The sequence below is a fragment of the Anguilla anguilla genome, chromosome 4 (genome assembly GCF_013347855.1).
Source record: "Anguilla anguilla isolate fAngAng1 chromosome 4, fAngAng1.pri, whole genome shotgun sequence".
Classification (NCBI taxonomy): domain Eukaryota; kingdom Metazoa; phylum Chordata; class Actinopteri; order Anguilliformes; family Anguillidae; genus Anguilla; species Anguilla anguilla.
Window position 1 is genome coordinate 9491692 of NC_049204.1, and position 15119 is coordinate 9506810.

A 15119-nucleotide genomic window follows, 5' to 3' on the forward strand; every position below is an offset into this window, starting at 1 on the left:
ATCGTAATGCTTAAATTTGACCAATTTTGTATTATTATTATTATAAATTAATAAAAATTACAGTTAAGTTGTACACTATTCCAACCCTAACTGCCACGATGTTACTTATCCACCTGTGAAACAGTGATCCCACTTATATATGTCGAGTCTTTTTTTTTTTCCCGTTCCAGCAATCAGAATTCTCTGGGAAAATGCATTGTCTATGCATTCAGGAAAAAGCACAATTATTCCCCTTAACCTAATCCATTTTTCCATTACTTGGAACAAACAACGAAAATCAGCCACCAGCGGAATAGCAGTTCCAGTATTGATAATCAATCATAATTTCGGTGTCATTAACCAGCAGCAGACTGTGTCATGAAATCGTGCATTGGTAAAAGCAAAGTGGCAAATAAAAACCTAATTATAGGCTACATCTCAAACCCATTTTGTTTCGTGTTTTATTGTTTTTTATTTATTTATTTATTTTTACAATCTAATGTCATTAAATAGTTTGCACAATGTTCATTTAGAAATTGTATCGTTTCACACGCGTAAAAATAGCTTGTTTTGTCATTTGCTTGGACAACACCACCAAAGAAATGCCTTTTAATGATGTAAACCTCATCATGCATAGGCTACTTTAGATGCTTAGCCTACAGTTATTTTCGTGCACGTTCTTACAACAACAGTAGAGCTACACAGGAAAAACGTGAAGTAGGTAACGTGTGAAGGCGTTATTGCAAAATGTGTCTATTTTTTCTTTACAGTAGTTGTATTGATCCTTTGGAACTTTAAAACGCTGGATTGTGCTGTCCCTTTCATTGACAGATGATGGCGCCACCGTGAAGGCGCACGAATAAACGCGTCCAGGAGGCATGCAGATACAACTTTTAAAATAAACTAATAGTGCAACATGACATCCTTCAAGTGTGTGAAACAAAACAACATATGGAAAGATAAAACGTTCAAACAGAAGTTGGCCTATAAATCTTACCGGTTAACGGTTAAGCACCACTGACATAAACATGCCATTCAAATCTAAAAGTAATCAATACTCCCATGTTTCTTCTTGGATGCCTTACATGTATCCAGTCTTCAAGCTAATAAGAACAGACCTATCATCTGAAAATAATTACTTTTATAACTACAGCCTACACCCTTATTAACTCATTGGAGATTTATTCTGTTTTAAAATTTTACGGATATAATCTCAGAGATCCTAGGCTATCAAATAAATGCCATCTGAAATACCACATCGGTATAACTTGTGAGGGTGTGCCGTTTCTGTAGTGTCGAAATTAGTAGGTAGCTCCAAAAGAAACGTCGAGCTGTAAACTGCATTTTTCTTCCTTTACTCTGTGTGTCCAAGTCAATTTCACGTTCTTCTGATTGGGTGGTTTTGTTATTCCGGCTGAATAGACTGTGTGGAGATTGGCTGCAGATTGATTTACGTCATCCCCCCCAGAAGAGATGTACTTGGGATCTTCATTCTGTCACTAACACATGTAGAGCAGGGCAGGACTGAAGTACGGCGTTCGTGGGGGGAGAAAGAAGAGATTACATTACTCTCGTTTTGTGAAGCCGAAAAACAAAGGTCCGTCTGTTTTGTATGGAAATTTCTAAGTGCATAGTGCAACATATTTTTTTCAAGGACATATCCCAGTCGCTCTTGAAACAGGCTCGCGCCAGTGGAAATACAATCTGAAAACTCCATTGCCTTACTTCGTGTATTACTATCAATAGAGCGAAATATTCCGGAGGACTTAAGATCTGCATTTTCTGGTCTTGGGCTGGTGCGTTGTATCTTGACTTTGTCATTTGATTGCGAATTCAACCCAGTTCCCCGGACTCTCTGTATTGCTTTTTAATACAATATAATTGTCCGAGAAGGGTCTGCGCGACAAATTGTTTCAACACTTACATTTCAAGGAGACAAAAGAGGTACGTTTGCTTTCATTATGAATTTTAAATCCTACATTCGGTTCATATTGATATCACATGTCGTTTATGCGAAAAGCATATAGTGTAACAAATGTCTACGTAAAACTGGCTGCATAGATATTAACAAGCAGTAGCTGCGTGTATTAATTGGTGTTAATCAAAAACATGAAGAGCGAAAAAGTGACTTTAGTAGCCTATGTTACGTGTAGCCCAGAACGTAGCAATAGATTACATGACGGAGTTAAAACGTCTGGCGCTTCCAACATCACGGAATGGGAACGAGGATCTGGCAGGAGCGGGGCTAACGGCGGCTTTACAGGCGTTTCTTCGTCCAACTAGGAGCATTAAATATACACAAGCGCAGCGGGTGAATTTGCCATTCCATTATTAAAAATATACTATTTCCCATATTTTACTTTTACGTTCTATGAAAGTGGCACAAACGACTGTTAAAATGGAGACTGCTTTGCCTCCAGCTGCCTGGTCTGTTTTCTATTTCACTGACTCCATCTCAGTACCTAAATTGCCTGGCCATGTAATTACTATAGTAAGCCCATTTAAGTTAAAAGCTTTCCCCCCGTCTATTCTTTTCCCCCCTACAAACTCGGAATGAAACTTGACGATGGCCCGATCCTATTTATCTGGGGACTTACTCTCGGGCTGGGCTCTTTGATTCATCTCCTTTTAGATTTAATCAGCACTAAGGTATTGCTTGTCCTTAAGAGTCTCAGCTAATGGGGTTACTGAATGCTTTTCTCAGTGTAACGTTTTTTTTCTCTCTCAACCCCCCCCCCCCCCCTCTCTAATTACCTTTCAACAAAGATTTGGCTTAGCCCGCCATGGAGTCCGCTGTACGAAATTGGAAAGGATTAAAAATTAAAATACATCAACCGAAAAGTGAAATAGAAAAGTGTGCCTAGAATATAAAAGAATAACAATAATAGGCTGCATGCACGCCCGGGGAGTATATTTCCGTAGCAGTAAGGTGTGGGGGAATTGAAAACACTATATGGCCGTGGCCAAAAGACGTAGCTATGTACGGTGCTCACAAGGAATTCCACCAACAAAAGCAGAGTATTGTTAGAACCCTGTCATGCCATTATCTCTGTGGCCAAGAATTTACACGTAGACCTGGATACTTTTTCATCTTGAACTATTACCAGCCGCTGGAGCGTGGGTTAAAATCCGAAGCCTATTAACTTTTTAAATTCACTACTGTCAGTTAAAATAACACATTCTACTGAGATTAATGGGCGCGTACTGGCTTTGGTATATCCTATATAACTTTTATGGCTTTTCAATTAGCAGCACTCGCATCTTCTGGCAGTACACCAACCCTCCAATTTTACTTTTTCTTAGACCATTTTCCGCTTGAACAATGCACATTGAAGAACGGCATAAGGGGGGAAAAGTTCAGTTTAAAGGCAATTTAGGTGTCTGAGCAAAATTGTTGCTTTAATTGTTCTATCAACTATTATTTTATCAGTTATCAGCATTCATCTGGGAAGAGACAACCACAGCATTTAGATGAGAGATCAAGGGCAGATTGGGGGAGGGGGGGAAGTGGTCTAAATGTGTTTGTATAACAGGTAAACAACTCCTCTCTAAGCACCAGGATCTATTTATATGCTTGTGTCTGGAATCCAAAAGGAAACACAGGCGTACTGATAAATTGCATATACATCGCACCAATATAGAGATTAGCAAAACATATCTCTTGCTTTGCCTTTTGCAAAAAAAGTAATCTGTTGCTGTGGCATATTAAAAAAGTTGTTTATGATAAACACAAGTTGTCTTACAGTTTTGTGCAAATCCCACAGGCTGTTGTGATAAAAACCTTTTTCATCTGACAGGTAATGAAGAGCAGTTTTCATTCTGGAGATCTTTTGATATATATCCACTTTTGGTATTGCGACATTCATGTTTTGACTAAATAATTAACCTATTTCCCTTAGTATCATAACAATTGTATGTTAACAAATGGATTTGTAATATCCACTTCAAGACAGTCTGCAGATTTAAAGTTTGAAAGGTTAAATACAATCTTTAACAGAATATGTTTTTTTCCACCACAGCACATAAGAAAAAACTGATCATAAATTCTTAGCCACACATAAGTAGGTATAATAGCAACGCCAGTTGCCTGTTGTCTGAAAATCCAAACGGGAACACTCTGAACTATTTGTACAGGAGTGAATGAAAATACAACATCGTCTCATTGACCAAGAGTCAGCTAAAAATGAGTAGTGCCTGTGGTCTGATGGAAAAGTGGAATAGTGCCTGTGGTCTGATCAGGTCACAAAATATTACTAGGGTCATCATGAATACTTGTCTGTTATTTTTAATAAAAAAGTTCTGTTGGGGTCCTCCTCAGCATTCTTGACGATGACCATCAGAACCCTACGTAAGACAATTTGCAAATATGAAATTTCCTGGGGGGTTGGGAGCCGGGTAATATTTGAACGGTGAAATATTCTAAATTAGCATCCTTGCATCTCTGTGCAGCTTCTGAGCAGCTTCACCCTGTCTTGTCCAGCTACGGAGATCATGGTGAACCCCGGTGGCAGTGCCCAGCCACCCCCGGTTGGAGCAGGGTCCCTCTCCTGGAAGAGGTGCGCGGGCTGCGGGGGAAAGATCGCAGACCGCTTCCTCCTCTACGCCATGGACAGCTACTGGCACAGCAGGTGCCTCAAGTGCTCCTGTTGCCAGGCGCAGCTGGGCGAGATTGGCACGTCCTGCTACACCAAAAGCGGCATGATCCTCTGCAGAAATGACTACATAAGGTAAGCCTGTTCCCCAATACTGGGGGGAAAAAGGGGTGAGGGCAGCGAGCTGGACGTTACATAGGAAATGAACTGAACAATTAATTTGCAGTATGACAGCTTCACTGGATACAAAGACATTCATTTTGTGGTAACTTGTGTACCGTTTATTTTTATGTTATCCCCCAACTAGAACCATTTAGGTGGAGTCGATCTCTCCCCATATGATACCAAAATTTCCAGTCAGAGTTTGGGCTTCAGAACATTAATTTCTGCTGAACGAACATTCTTGCTCTTTTGGGAAACAAAAGCAGTGTTGCGATCCGGAACTTAAGTCTGACCAGTTTCCCAGGGGCATTCAGATACAAGGTTCAGGAAGAGGTTAGATTTCTTGTTTGGCTGAGGTTAGATGAGACATTTGATATGGGTAAGCCAAGTATATAAAGCAACAGAAAGGTGTATCATAACCAACACTTTATGTATTTTTGAAGGAGGTAAAAAAAAAAAAAAAGGTTTTTATTGTTCTTGTTGACAAATTATACACAGAACTTAGTGGATCCTCCTTGGTGCAAAGATACTCAGAGGAAATGCCACAGACAGTGTATGATGAACAAGATTCCTTCTGGAGAATGTTGAACTGGCCTTTCCTAAAGCTGTTGTTCTTTGTAGGGCACAGTCGTACAGTATGAGCCATGTTGTTTGTTTCTGAAGGTATTAGAGAAACTGGTTGGACACCACGTATTTATGTACAGTTTGAATAAAAAATAATCCTGGCTGACTGTGGTCATGTATCAGAAAGAGGAGAGATGTAATTAGGAATAAAATCTTTTTAAAAGTTTTTCTTTTTTTGAGCACACTGGCCACTTGGAACAGGACTAAATCATATAATTTCATTCGGCTAATGGATGCTATTTAACACCACTGAACAATGTGACCTTAAGAAGGACACAGTACCACCTATTGTACTTAAAGAAGGCTGGAAGTTTAAAGTTCATTGAAGTAACCATAAAAAGGTTTTTTTTGTATTGCAAGTTCCCTCACAGTGCTGCCAAAGTTTTAATTTCTACATGCAAATTTCGATTAAAAAATTAATCTCTCATATCTGCCTTAAGAGACATTTTTTGACCTCATTAGTATTAAAAGATGAATGAAGAGGTCATTTAGTTATTTTGATAGTGTAGCTTCTTTCACTGGAGTGAACTTCAATCAGCTAAATGGAATCAAAAGCATGTGAGTAAAACTTGAAGAAATGACAACCTATTTCAATGCGTGAGCAAAAAACAAATAAAAAGGAAACTTTCCCTGAAACATTTTATTAGCTCAGCTTTCTTTTTCTAAAAGAAACTTAAGCTAATAAGGGAAAAACATGTTTAATCACGTGTATAAAGCTTCAGATGACTTGACGTTTAATGGAGGTAACGTAAAAATCAATTTTCGTGATGAGTCAAAAAAAAAAAAAAGTATTGTGCGTTCACCTTTGACAAGTCACTGAAAAAGTGAAACGTCAGTTTCAGTCAGGAGTTTATTGCACTTTTTTCGGTGGCACGCTCACTTCTCAGTGTTCAGCTACTTGCTAACGTTGTTGACATCACAGAGTGTGACATCTTCCGTGTCAAGTAAAGCACAAAAAGGTTTTCATTTCTTCTGCTAGCACTACGTGACACGCCGTCAAGAGTCGAAGCTGACACGCCACCCCGTAACTCAACCAGCGTGGAAAAGCAAAAAAATTTTGAGATTGCCAGCCCTTCCCATCAAAAGAATTAAGTCAATGGGGGTGCTTCGCTTGTAATGGGTCTACAACCTAATTAAAATTGGGAGGAAAAGTGGACACACCTTTCCACTTGTAATGAGAGCGTGGTTGGTGGAAGAATGAGGCCGAATGTGCGCTCACAAGCCTGTGATCTGTGTGGAGATAAAAACCGGCTGACGGTGAGTCCACACAATTAAAAGCTTTAATTAGTGGCTCCTCCATTTTCTTTTAGTCCTGATGGGTTTTATCTAATGAGATCTGGGTCCCTGGCTTAGATCTGCTCAGGATGACGTGTCCGAAATGAATGAGAGCCACATCACAAACAAAACATTTAATTAACAAAATTGGCTTTTGAGAGAGAGAGGGGATTATTACAAGGGCCGGTTGCCTCCGGGGTTTAAAGGGACAGGCTCATTTTTGTAATGGATTATTAAATCGCAGGGCGCGGTGTAAATAATAGAGCGGCGCCTCAAACTTTTATTAACCCGCAAAATGCAGAAGACGTGCAGATTGATCGCGTAAATAAACAAAATGCGTCGCATCACTCTAAAAGAGGAATGCGCGTGACCTAAGCGGAAGCCATCTCCCACAAATCACATCGAGAGTCGCCGATGCCACAGACATTATGCAGAAGACAGTCGCTGTCACTCCGGATCTCAGTGCAGAGCAGACAGCAAATGCCCGCGGTGCAGGAGCCGATGTTCAGCACACCTAAACTCATTTATGTAACTTCGATTCTTTGGGCCTCAAAGGGTGTCTGTGATTGTTTTACAGCATGTTTTTAAGCCTGAGAAATTTTTGTGTGTGGGCAGTAAGAGGAACTCGGCGAGGGAATTAATTTAGGCAGTAATCATGTGGCTGCTCGAGTCATGGAATGTGGCCCCTTTAATTGAATAGGCTAGGTAATTAAATGGCACTTTTCCAATAGAACGTGCTAGGTAAATCTAATAGTTGGTTATTTAATATCACTTTGAAGTCTGCCCACTCAAGTACCATGGCAACTCAGGAGCATGTGAACTATTAGCTAGGAAAAACCAGGATCTCAAAAATTAATTAAATCGCATGCAATTTAGGGGAAACGTTTATCTTGATTTGTCATAACAGAATTAATTCAAGGCCTCCAATTCACTTGGGGCCAGATCTGTTACTCTGAATTAACCAAGCGTAATTTGGCAGATTTTTTTTTTAAAGCCCTCCCCCAGCACCCCACCTCCTCTTTCTCTAATACAGCACTTGCCATTATGCAAAGCCCCTCTTAAGTATCAATATCTCCGAGTGCTTTTAAGGGGCTTTGGCTGCTGTTTTACCAAGGCATCTTTAATGGACTATGTCGCTGACATCATTGGGGTTTTAATATACATTTTAATGCATTTAAGGATGCCTTGAAAGATTCATATTTTTCCTGTCTATTAATTTTCCATTTTTAAAATATACTGTATTGTACTGAATTCCATACTGAAAACATCACTGATGTTATTGAAATCACACATCTCCCAGAGTTTTTCAGTCTGATTCGTTCTCCTGCATCAGTGTGAAGATGAAGTCACATGACCCTTTGGTGGCTTGAGAAGCACCATGTGTAGTTTGTGATTGATTGGTGGCTGGATGGCTGAAATGCAAACAAAACCTTGAAATTGCAGTTTTGGAGAAGAGAAACTGAAACCAATTATTGTCATTGCAATTAAAGAGTCTTCTGGCCTTAATTATTCCAACCCGGGGTTTCTTTCCCCAATACAGGAGTTCAAGAGAAAAAAAGCCCATTAGGGTCCAAGCACAGACTGATAGCAACTTAATTGAGCACCTAAACCCTTAAGCTTTTTAAATCAAATGCAATCCCCTGGTCAAATAATTAACCCGGTGCTTTTAGGAAACCACTGTCAGACTAAGACTTGTGTGGGGGAAGCCATCAAGGTGTGCATGGTTATGAAAAAAAATAAAGTATTCTCAAATACTTGCGTGAGGGAAATGAATAATTGAAAAAGTCTAATAGCTCAAAGTCTAATAAATGGATCGGATTTTAAACAACTAAATGTGGCCAAACTGTCAAAGAGGATTCATTGATTTTAAAAAAATGATTATTTCTGGAGTGCGCAACCATGTAAAGACAATACATGCACATAATTTAACATGGTACAGCTAGGCCTATACGTCTTTGTAATGCTTTGTTTCCCGATTGGCTGGTTTATTTGACATAAAGCACTTGCAACTATATCATGTCAAAATTTGTGCCTATTTTAAATAATTGCTATCTGTATATTTGCAATGCAAGCCCTTCAAAGTTATCGCGCAGATTTTATTTAATGTATATAAAAGTCATCAAAAGATGGCTGGGTTTTAAAAGGAGGAATACAGATTGCACTTTCTTCATGTGAGTCTGATGTATAGCTTTCAAAAGGAGGCATTCTTTTGGCCTTTCCTGCCCTGGTCATTCCAATTTAGATACCAAGCAGTGATGTGTCGTGGATCTCAAACTAATTAGTTTTGAAATGGAGTTTTGATTGAACCATACAAATCGATGCTGCAGCAAAATTTGTTTCTCGGGCTTCCTATTAAATGCCGTTTTAGGGGCAGTTTTACTACTCTCCCTGTCGTTCCGTCGATACATTTAATAACAACTTACAGGCTATTTTCAATAAAGTGGTGACAGCAAATTAGTACTTGGAACATGTCAAGTCCTGTGGATGGGATCTAGATTTGAGAGATCTCTTCAGGTTGCTGAGGGGGGAGGGGGCATTGGGGGAGGGGTGTATGGGCTGCGAGCAGGTTGGGATTGCTGGTCAATGTCAGTGTTCAAAGAATATAAAGGCACAGATGTGGCCGGCAAGGATTAAAACCAACGAGCTAGAAACACACACCCTCCTTTTTATATTCTGCATATTGCTTCTCTAAATGATATTAAATTGTAAACCTGTTCAGAGCTTTTGATTGTGTTTCTGTTATGCTTCGCATAAAAACACAATGCAATCTAATTAGGCCCCAAAAAGGAAATATCTCAGTTTAAATGCACATAGGGTAATGCTATATCCTTCTGCCCCCCTCCCACCCCCACCCCACGTCTCTCTCTCTCCCCCTCTCAAGCATGTCAGATGCTGTGGTCTTATTTGATTGCATAGGAAAAGTGCGGTGATAGAGCAAACACCCGGTGAGATATGATGACAAATGGGTCCAGATCCCAGTAAATTACTTTCTGCTCAAATCGAAATTTCATTCAGTTTGTTGCTAGCAGAGATGAAGTAATCTAAATTGTGGACTCAAAAGCAGATAGAGGGAAGTTGGAGCAAGCATTTCATTATCAAGAGGGAGAGAGAAGGTTAGGATGAAAGAGATGAGCAGAAGCAAATCTAAAGTGTTGACACCATGATTGAAAAGGTTAACCCATGCACATTATATATCAACCTGGATAGCGGAGTGTTTCTAATGGAAACACTGCTTCGCCGGGGCCTGTGCTGGAGTTCTAATGGCAAAAGCACTATGTCGCCTTAGATGTACAATCAAATCCTCTTAGTCTGGTGATTGCTTATGTTCCAGGTTATTATTAGGATGCAAAATGTACGCTAAAGGTAATACCTTGTTTCAGTGCCCTAGCTTGGAAGTAAAACATTTTCATTTAGTCCCTGTTATTGTTATGATTTGCCTTTTCTCTTTTATTATTATTATTATTTTATTTTATTTTTTTCCCCACAATGTGAAATATTGAATTTGTTTTGTGTGTTATTGCGGTTTCTGGAGGCTTAAGAGAACCCATTTAAGCAAAATAAATTGTGCGAGTATGTGATTGAACTGTTAAGTCTCTGCAGAAGTATCCATTTGTATGTGGGTGCACAGGGCCACACCCATACATCTGAAGTAATTGAATCATTCACGTGTATGTGCTATTGGGAAATGTGTTCTTCATACGTACGTGAGACGAATTCCTACCATTGCCTTTAAATAATCACTACATACATAGTGCACTAGCCTGCAATATTTTGTCAGCGCAGAATAAAAGATAATGAAAACCACAGAGCTGGATAAATCCAAGCAAAATAAAAGAAGTAAAAAATATGATCTCATTCAAAGAGGAAAGCTGTTTCAGTTCCCTGTGCATTGCTTGCTAAATTGGCACTGACGGTGCATTGCTGAACTAATGCCATTGCAAATGTTTTGTCTTTATTTGCAGGTTATTTGGGAATAGTGGGGCTTGCAGTGCGTGCGGTCAGTCCATACCAGCCAGTGAATTGGTCATGAGAGCACAGGGCAACGTCTACCATCTCAAGGTGAGTCCCCCACCCCCATAAATTTACCCAGCCGCAAAGCATTCTGGAAGAAGAATGAAGAGTAATGTTTGATAAGTTAATATCCAGCTGTTTAAATGGATAGTACTCAAAAAAAGGTACACTGTAAGTTGTTTTCTTTAAGGGCATGTGTAACGCAAATTAATAATGTACCGGGACATAATAACATAATGTAGTAATAATGTTAATGTAGCTGTGTAATGATAGGTTATCTGTCTAGTGCTGTTTACTCTTGTTAGAATACAAATTGGTCAGTTAGGTTAACATTACACTTACTGATTATCAATGGGCCTTCTGTGTCTTCTTGGTGATCTCACACTTTTGTTTTCCCGAGACTAACACTGATGTTAGTGACGTCATGTGCTAAGTGATTCAAATGTAATGTAACAGTGAGCCGCTTATTAACCCCAGATACGCAGAATATGTTTTTAGTGTCTTTCATAAGGCTGTGTTCGGACCTATTCCGAACATTGTTTTGACCCATGTCATGTGATGAATGGTACTCTCACTTCCTTCAGTTTGGTTCGCCCATTGATTGAAGCAGACTGCTCTGAGCCACTGTTTGCTTGCTTGGCGTGCCTATTTGGAGTTTGTTTTTTTGGGGGGGGGGAGGGGGCTGGCGTTGGAGTGTGGGGTTACAGGTGTACGGAGCGAGCGTCGTTGGGGGGCTGGTGGTGAATGGTGTCGCTTCTCCCCCCCCTGCAGTGCTTCACGTGCTCCACCTGCCGGAATCGCCTGGTCCCCGGGGACCGGTTCCACTACATCAACGGCAGCCTGTTCTGCGAACACGACAGACCCACGGCCCTCATCAACGGCCATTTGAATTCACTCCAGACGAACCCGCTACTGCCAGACCAGAAGGTAAAGACCATCGATTTCCCTGTTCAATGACCACTGAGGACTGGTGTGAGAGGAGGGGGGAGGGATGAGGGGGGGGGGGGTGGCCTTCTCCTCCCATGCCAGTCCTCAGTGAAAACAGGGCGCATCGCTCCGCGCGCGTGCGGAACGGATGCGGACGATCCCGGGGTGCAGCTCCGCAGAAACCGTGACTCTCCCCCCGAGCTTCGCCTCGTGCGTCTCCTAGGCCAGCTCGCGGCTTAACGGTTCTCAAATGACTCCTTGGCGTTTGTGTGTTTTCCATCTTCTGACTTGGGAATAATTGAGACAATACCCCCCCCCCCCCCCCTCCCCCTGGCCTCGGGTTAAATCTGAGGTCAAGGGAATGGGTTTCGGTGATACGGAAGTGATGAGGTCAGCAGCACAGAAATGAATTGTCCCCGTCGGGTCCGAAGTCCTTAACACGACATCGCGTCCGCGCGCGCCCTTTTTTCGAAAGCGCTGCGCAAAAAAGGTACGGTTCGGTTAGGGCCGAGGCAGGAAGACGTGCTGTTCGGTGTTACCAAAAAACAATTTGTAACAATTACTGTCGACCATAAAACGAGAGGACTTCAAATGCAAGCCTGGACCAGTTTAAAAAAAAAAAAATTAAAAAAAAAAACGCAAAAGAGCCCTCCACATAATTGCATGTGCATCATATTTCATACTGATTATATATTGATGACTTTGATTCATTTACTCTTTACTGCTAGAACCGCATGGATATTAAATCTTATTGACCAAAGATGAATTTTAATTTCAGATGGGTGATAGATTTTTCCATCATTCCTGATTGCATGTTTGACTTTTTCATCATTAAGAGAGGCAATCAGACCCTTCTGAGTTATTACAGTGTAACCAAATGTGCACACATCACAGGGTAATTCTTTATGGATTTACAATGGGAACTTAATTAATATCTGTTTGAAGCATCGCAGATTCGGGGTTTTGTCAGGATTGTGTGGACCGTGCTCGTGCCGAACGCGCCCCAACAGCAAACGCGAGAAAGGCCAGTGCCTTGCCAGAAGCCTTGTTTCATTTCTGTCTGCTTCAGCGATTGAAAAGATTAAACAAATCTTTGTATTTTTTTTTTTCCATTATAATTTCACCGTTAAAACAAAAAAACAAAAAAACATGGAAAGGAACGGTCCACACCCTGAATGCTTTTTGTAGACCTATATTCGAACAGCCGCGTAAATGTGGAATGGACCGTGGCGAAAGTCCACTGGACGTGATGGAGCAGCCAGAGACAGCCATTTTGCGGTTTAGTAAAGGCTAAATGTGTTATCCAGCGTGTATTTTAGTGTGAGTTAGGTTGCAGGGCCTGCAGCAGAAGTATTCCATTAAGCCTTCTCCCCCATTAGAGGCTTTTTAAGGCCCAGTCAATTTGCCAGTCAGTGCAAAGAGTACCTAACATTCAAATTGAAAGCCTTTGCATTATCCAGCTTAATTTTAAATGTCTGTTTAAGCCCGTGCCTCTCTCTCTCTCTGCGGTCGAGGCGGTAAATATGTGGTCTCATTGTTTATTTATGTGCCAACATCAATTGTAGTGAAAACAGCTGAATTATTAATGTTAAAATGCAATCTGAATATTGGGCTCAGCGCTTTAATTATAGCGAGGGGAGAATTCTTAAATAAAGGCGGCCACCTCCCTCAGCAAAAAGCGAAGGAGTGTCTATAATTGCAGCATGTAAAATGAAGTGCTTTAAATGCCTTTTTCCGAGAGGGAGCCATATTGAATATAGATTTCTTTTTTTTTTTCTTTTTTTTGAAGGAGAAACACAATATCAGGGAGCGTTCTTGCACATAAGGATCCATTATGTAATGTTTAATGAGGGACGGTCGTCCACGTCCGATTGACAGGGTAGAAATAACGAACTCCTCGTTTCCCCCGTTTTACCCCTCCAGTTTTCAGCAAGGCTAAAAAATAAAAAAAATCCGTAACGTTGGCACGGGGGGGAAAGAACGGAGAGAGGGAAGGAAAAAAACGAAGCAATTCCACTAATGCGGATATGAAGCGTCTTTCTTCGCCCGTTGTTTATATTATGTGCGATTTCACAGTGACATAATTGGTGTTGTCTGTGTCCACAGTAGAGGACATTTGATGCTCATTTATTAAGTAGGCTCTCTGGCTTCTCCCTAATCTCTTTGTTCAGGACAGACAAATTACCTTTCTCACACTGAGCTTCAACCCCTGGGAATTAAACCTCTCTGCCTCAGTCACTTTAATTAGCCTGAAAGTGGGGGTTTGCAATTACTAATAGACTGCGGCCCTCTTAGTAATTTGAGGAAAAGGGGAAAGCAAACTTCCCCAGAATGTAGAAACAAGCGAGGAGGGGGGGGGAGAAAAAAGTTGATCGGAATGTCGGAAGGGAGGGGGGGGGGGTTGGGAATTCAAATTTGCTCAGAAAGAATGAAATAGCCTGTTCCTCAGCATCTCTTGTGCTTCACAGAAATGTAGCACCCCAGGGGAGGCTCTGTTACAGTACGGTAGTAGTAAGAGACTCGGCTTTATAAATGTACATTAAAGAAAATGCAAGGGGGATGAGATAGCAGATGCTCCCACGGCCTTGCTGATCAATAAATTAAGCTGGGCTTGAGCGTTGCTGGCAATAGATGATGCAATCTCGACTTCACCGAATGCAAAAAAAATAATAATAATAATTTGGCGCGGAAATTTTGGGAAGCTCTGCTCTGTTTGTGATATCGCCGTTGTCTTGAAGGAGAAAGATTCACGCCTGTGCGCGTGTAATTCCCCTTTGACGTCAAATGAAGCCCACCTCCCCGTCGCCACCGACGGGACTCTCTCTTCGGATGTTCCGCACTCGAATAAACGGCAGTTATCGCCAACTTATTATGAACCGCCGGAGAGCGAAACAGTTTGACATTTATCAAGTTTCAAAACTACTGTCGGGCGGTTTCTCCCCTTTTTTGCTCACTGCCCCCCCAAGCAAATGCACCTGAGCGCGCGAGGGAACCGCTAGCATTCGCGTAATAACTGTCCCGGACCTGTTTCGGATCGTTTCTTCCGCGTTTTTGACCCGCTTTCGTTTCCCTTGGTTTTCGCAGGTGTGTTAAAAAGGGAGGTGTTCCAAGAAGCAGGAGGCGTGCCTTCATTTCCGCCCTCCCTCATCGCCCCCCCGCGACCTCAGTGCCGGCCCCCCCGCAACCCCCCTCCCCCCCACCCGCTCCCTCCTCCTCCCCGCCATCCCAGCTCCCCTTTCAGCACCCCCCCCCCCCCGACCCCCCCCCCCCACAGGTGGGCGCCCTGTGCACACGCGTGACTGAGATGCCACTCCGAGGACTTCGTGAACCTGGACTAATGGGAGGCTGATCAGAGAAAAACGAGAACGATCGAGAGAGACAAACCTGAGGACATTTCGGGTAGACAGAGAAAGGGAAAAAAAATGACAAATGAAGCTAATTACGTGCAGCTTTTCAAATCTGCATAGTACCCTCATTAACAGTTAGTGGGGGAACTGACTGCATTTTCTTTCTTTCCCTTTTTTTAAGCCCTCCCCCCCTCCCTTTTTT

At 41.7% G+C, this 15119-nt stretch overlaps 1 protein-coding gene across 4 annotated transcripts; it reads left to right on the plus strand.

Annotated features, from left to right (window-relative positions):
* The first annotated feature begins 1454 nt into the window (after positions 1-1454).
* On the plus strand, positions 1455-14766 carry LOC118224878 (LIM domain transcription factor LMO4). 4 transcript variants are annotated; one of them, XM_035412697.1, is made up of 5 exons: positions 1455-1923; positions 4429-4706; positions 10595-10691; positions 11415-11570; positions 14655-14766. In XM_035412697.1, exons 2-5 carry the CDS (start codon positions 4471-4473, stop codon positions 14661-14663), a joined length of 498 nt encoding a protein of 165 aa, XP_035268588.1. In that variant the 5' UTR covers positions 1455-1923; positions 4429-4470; the 3' UTR covers positions 14664-14766. The 4 variants fall into 4 exon arrangements, with proteins under 4 accessions (XP_035268588.1, XP_035268587.1, XP_035268590.1 ...); XM_035412696.1 differs by having other exon boundaries at positions 4460-4706; XM_035412699.1 differs by having other exon boundaries at positions 1458-1576.
* Positions 14767-15119: the final 353 nt, after the last annotated feature.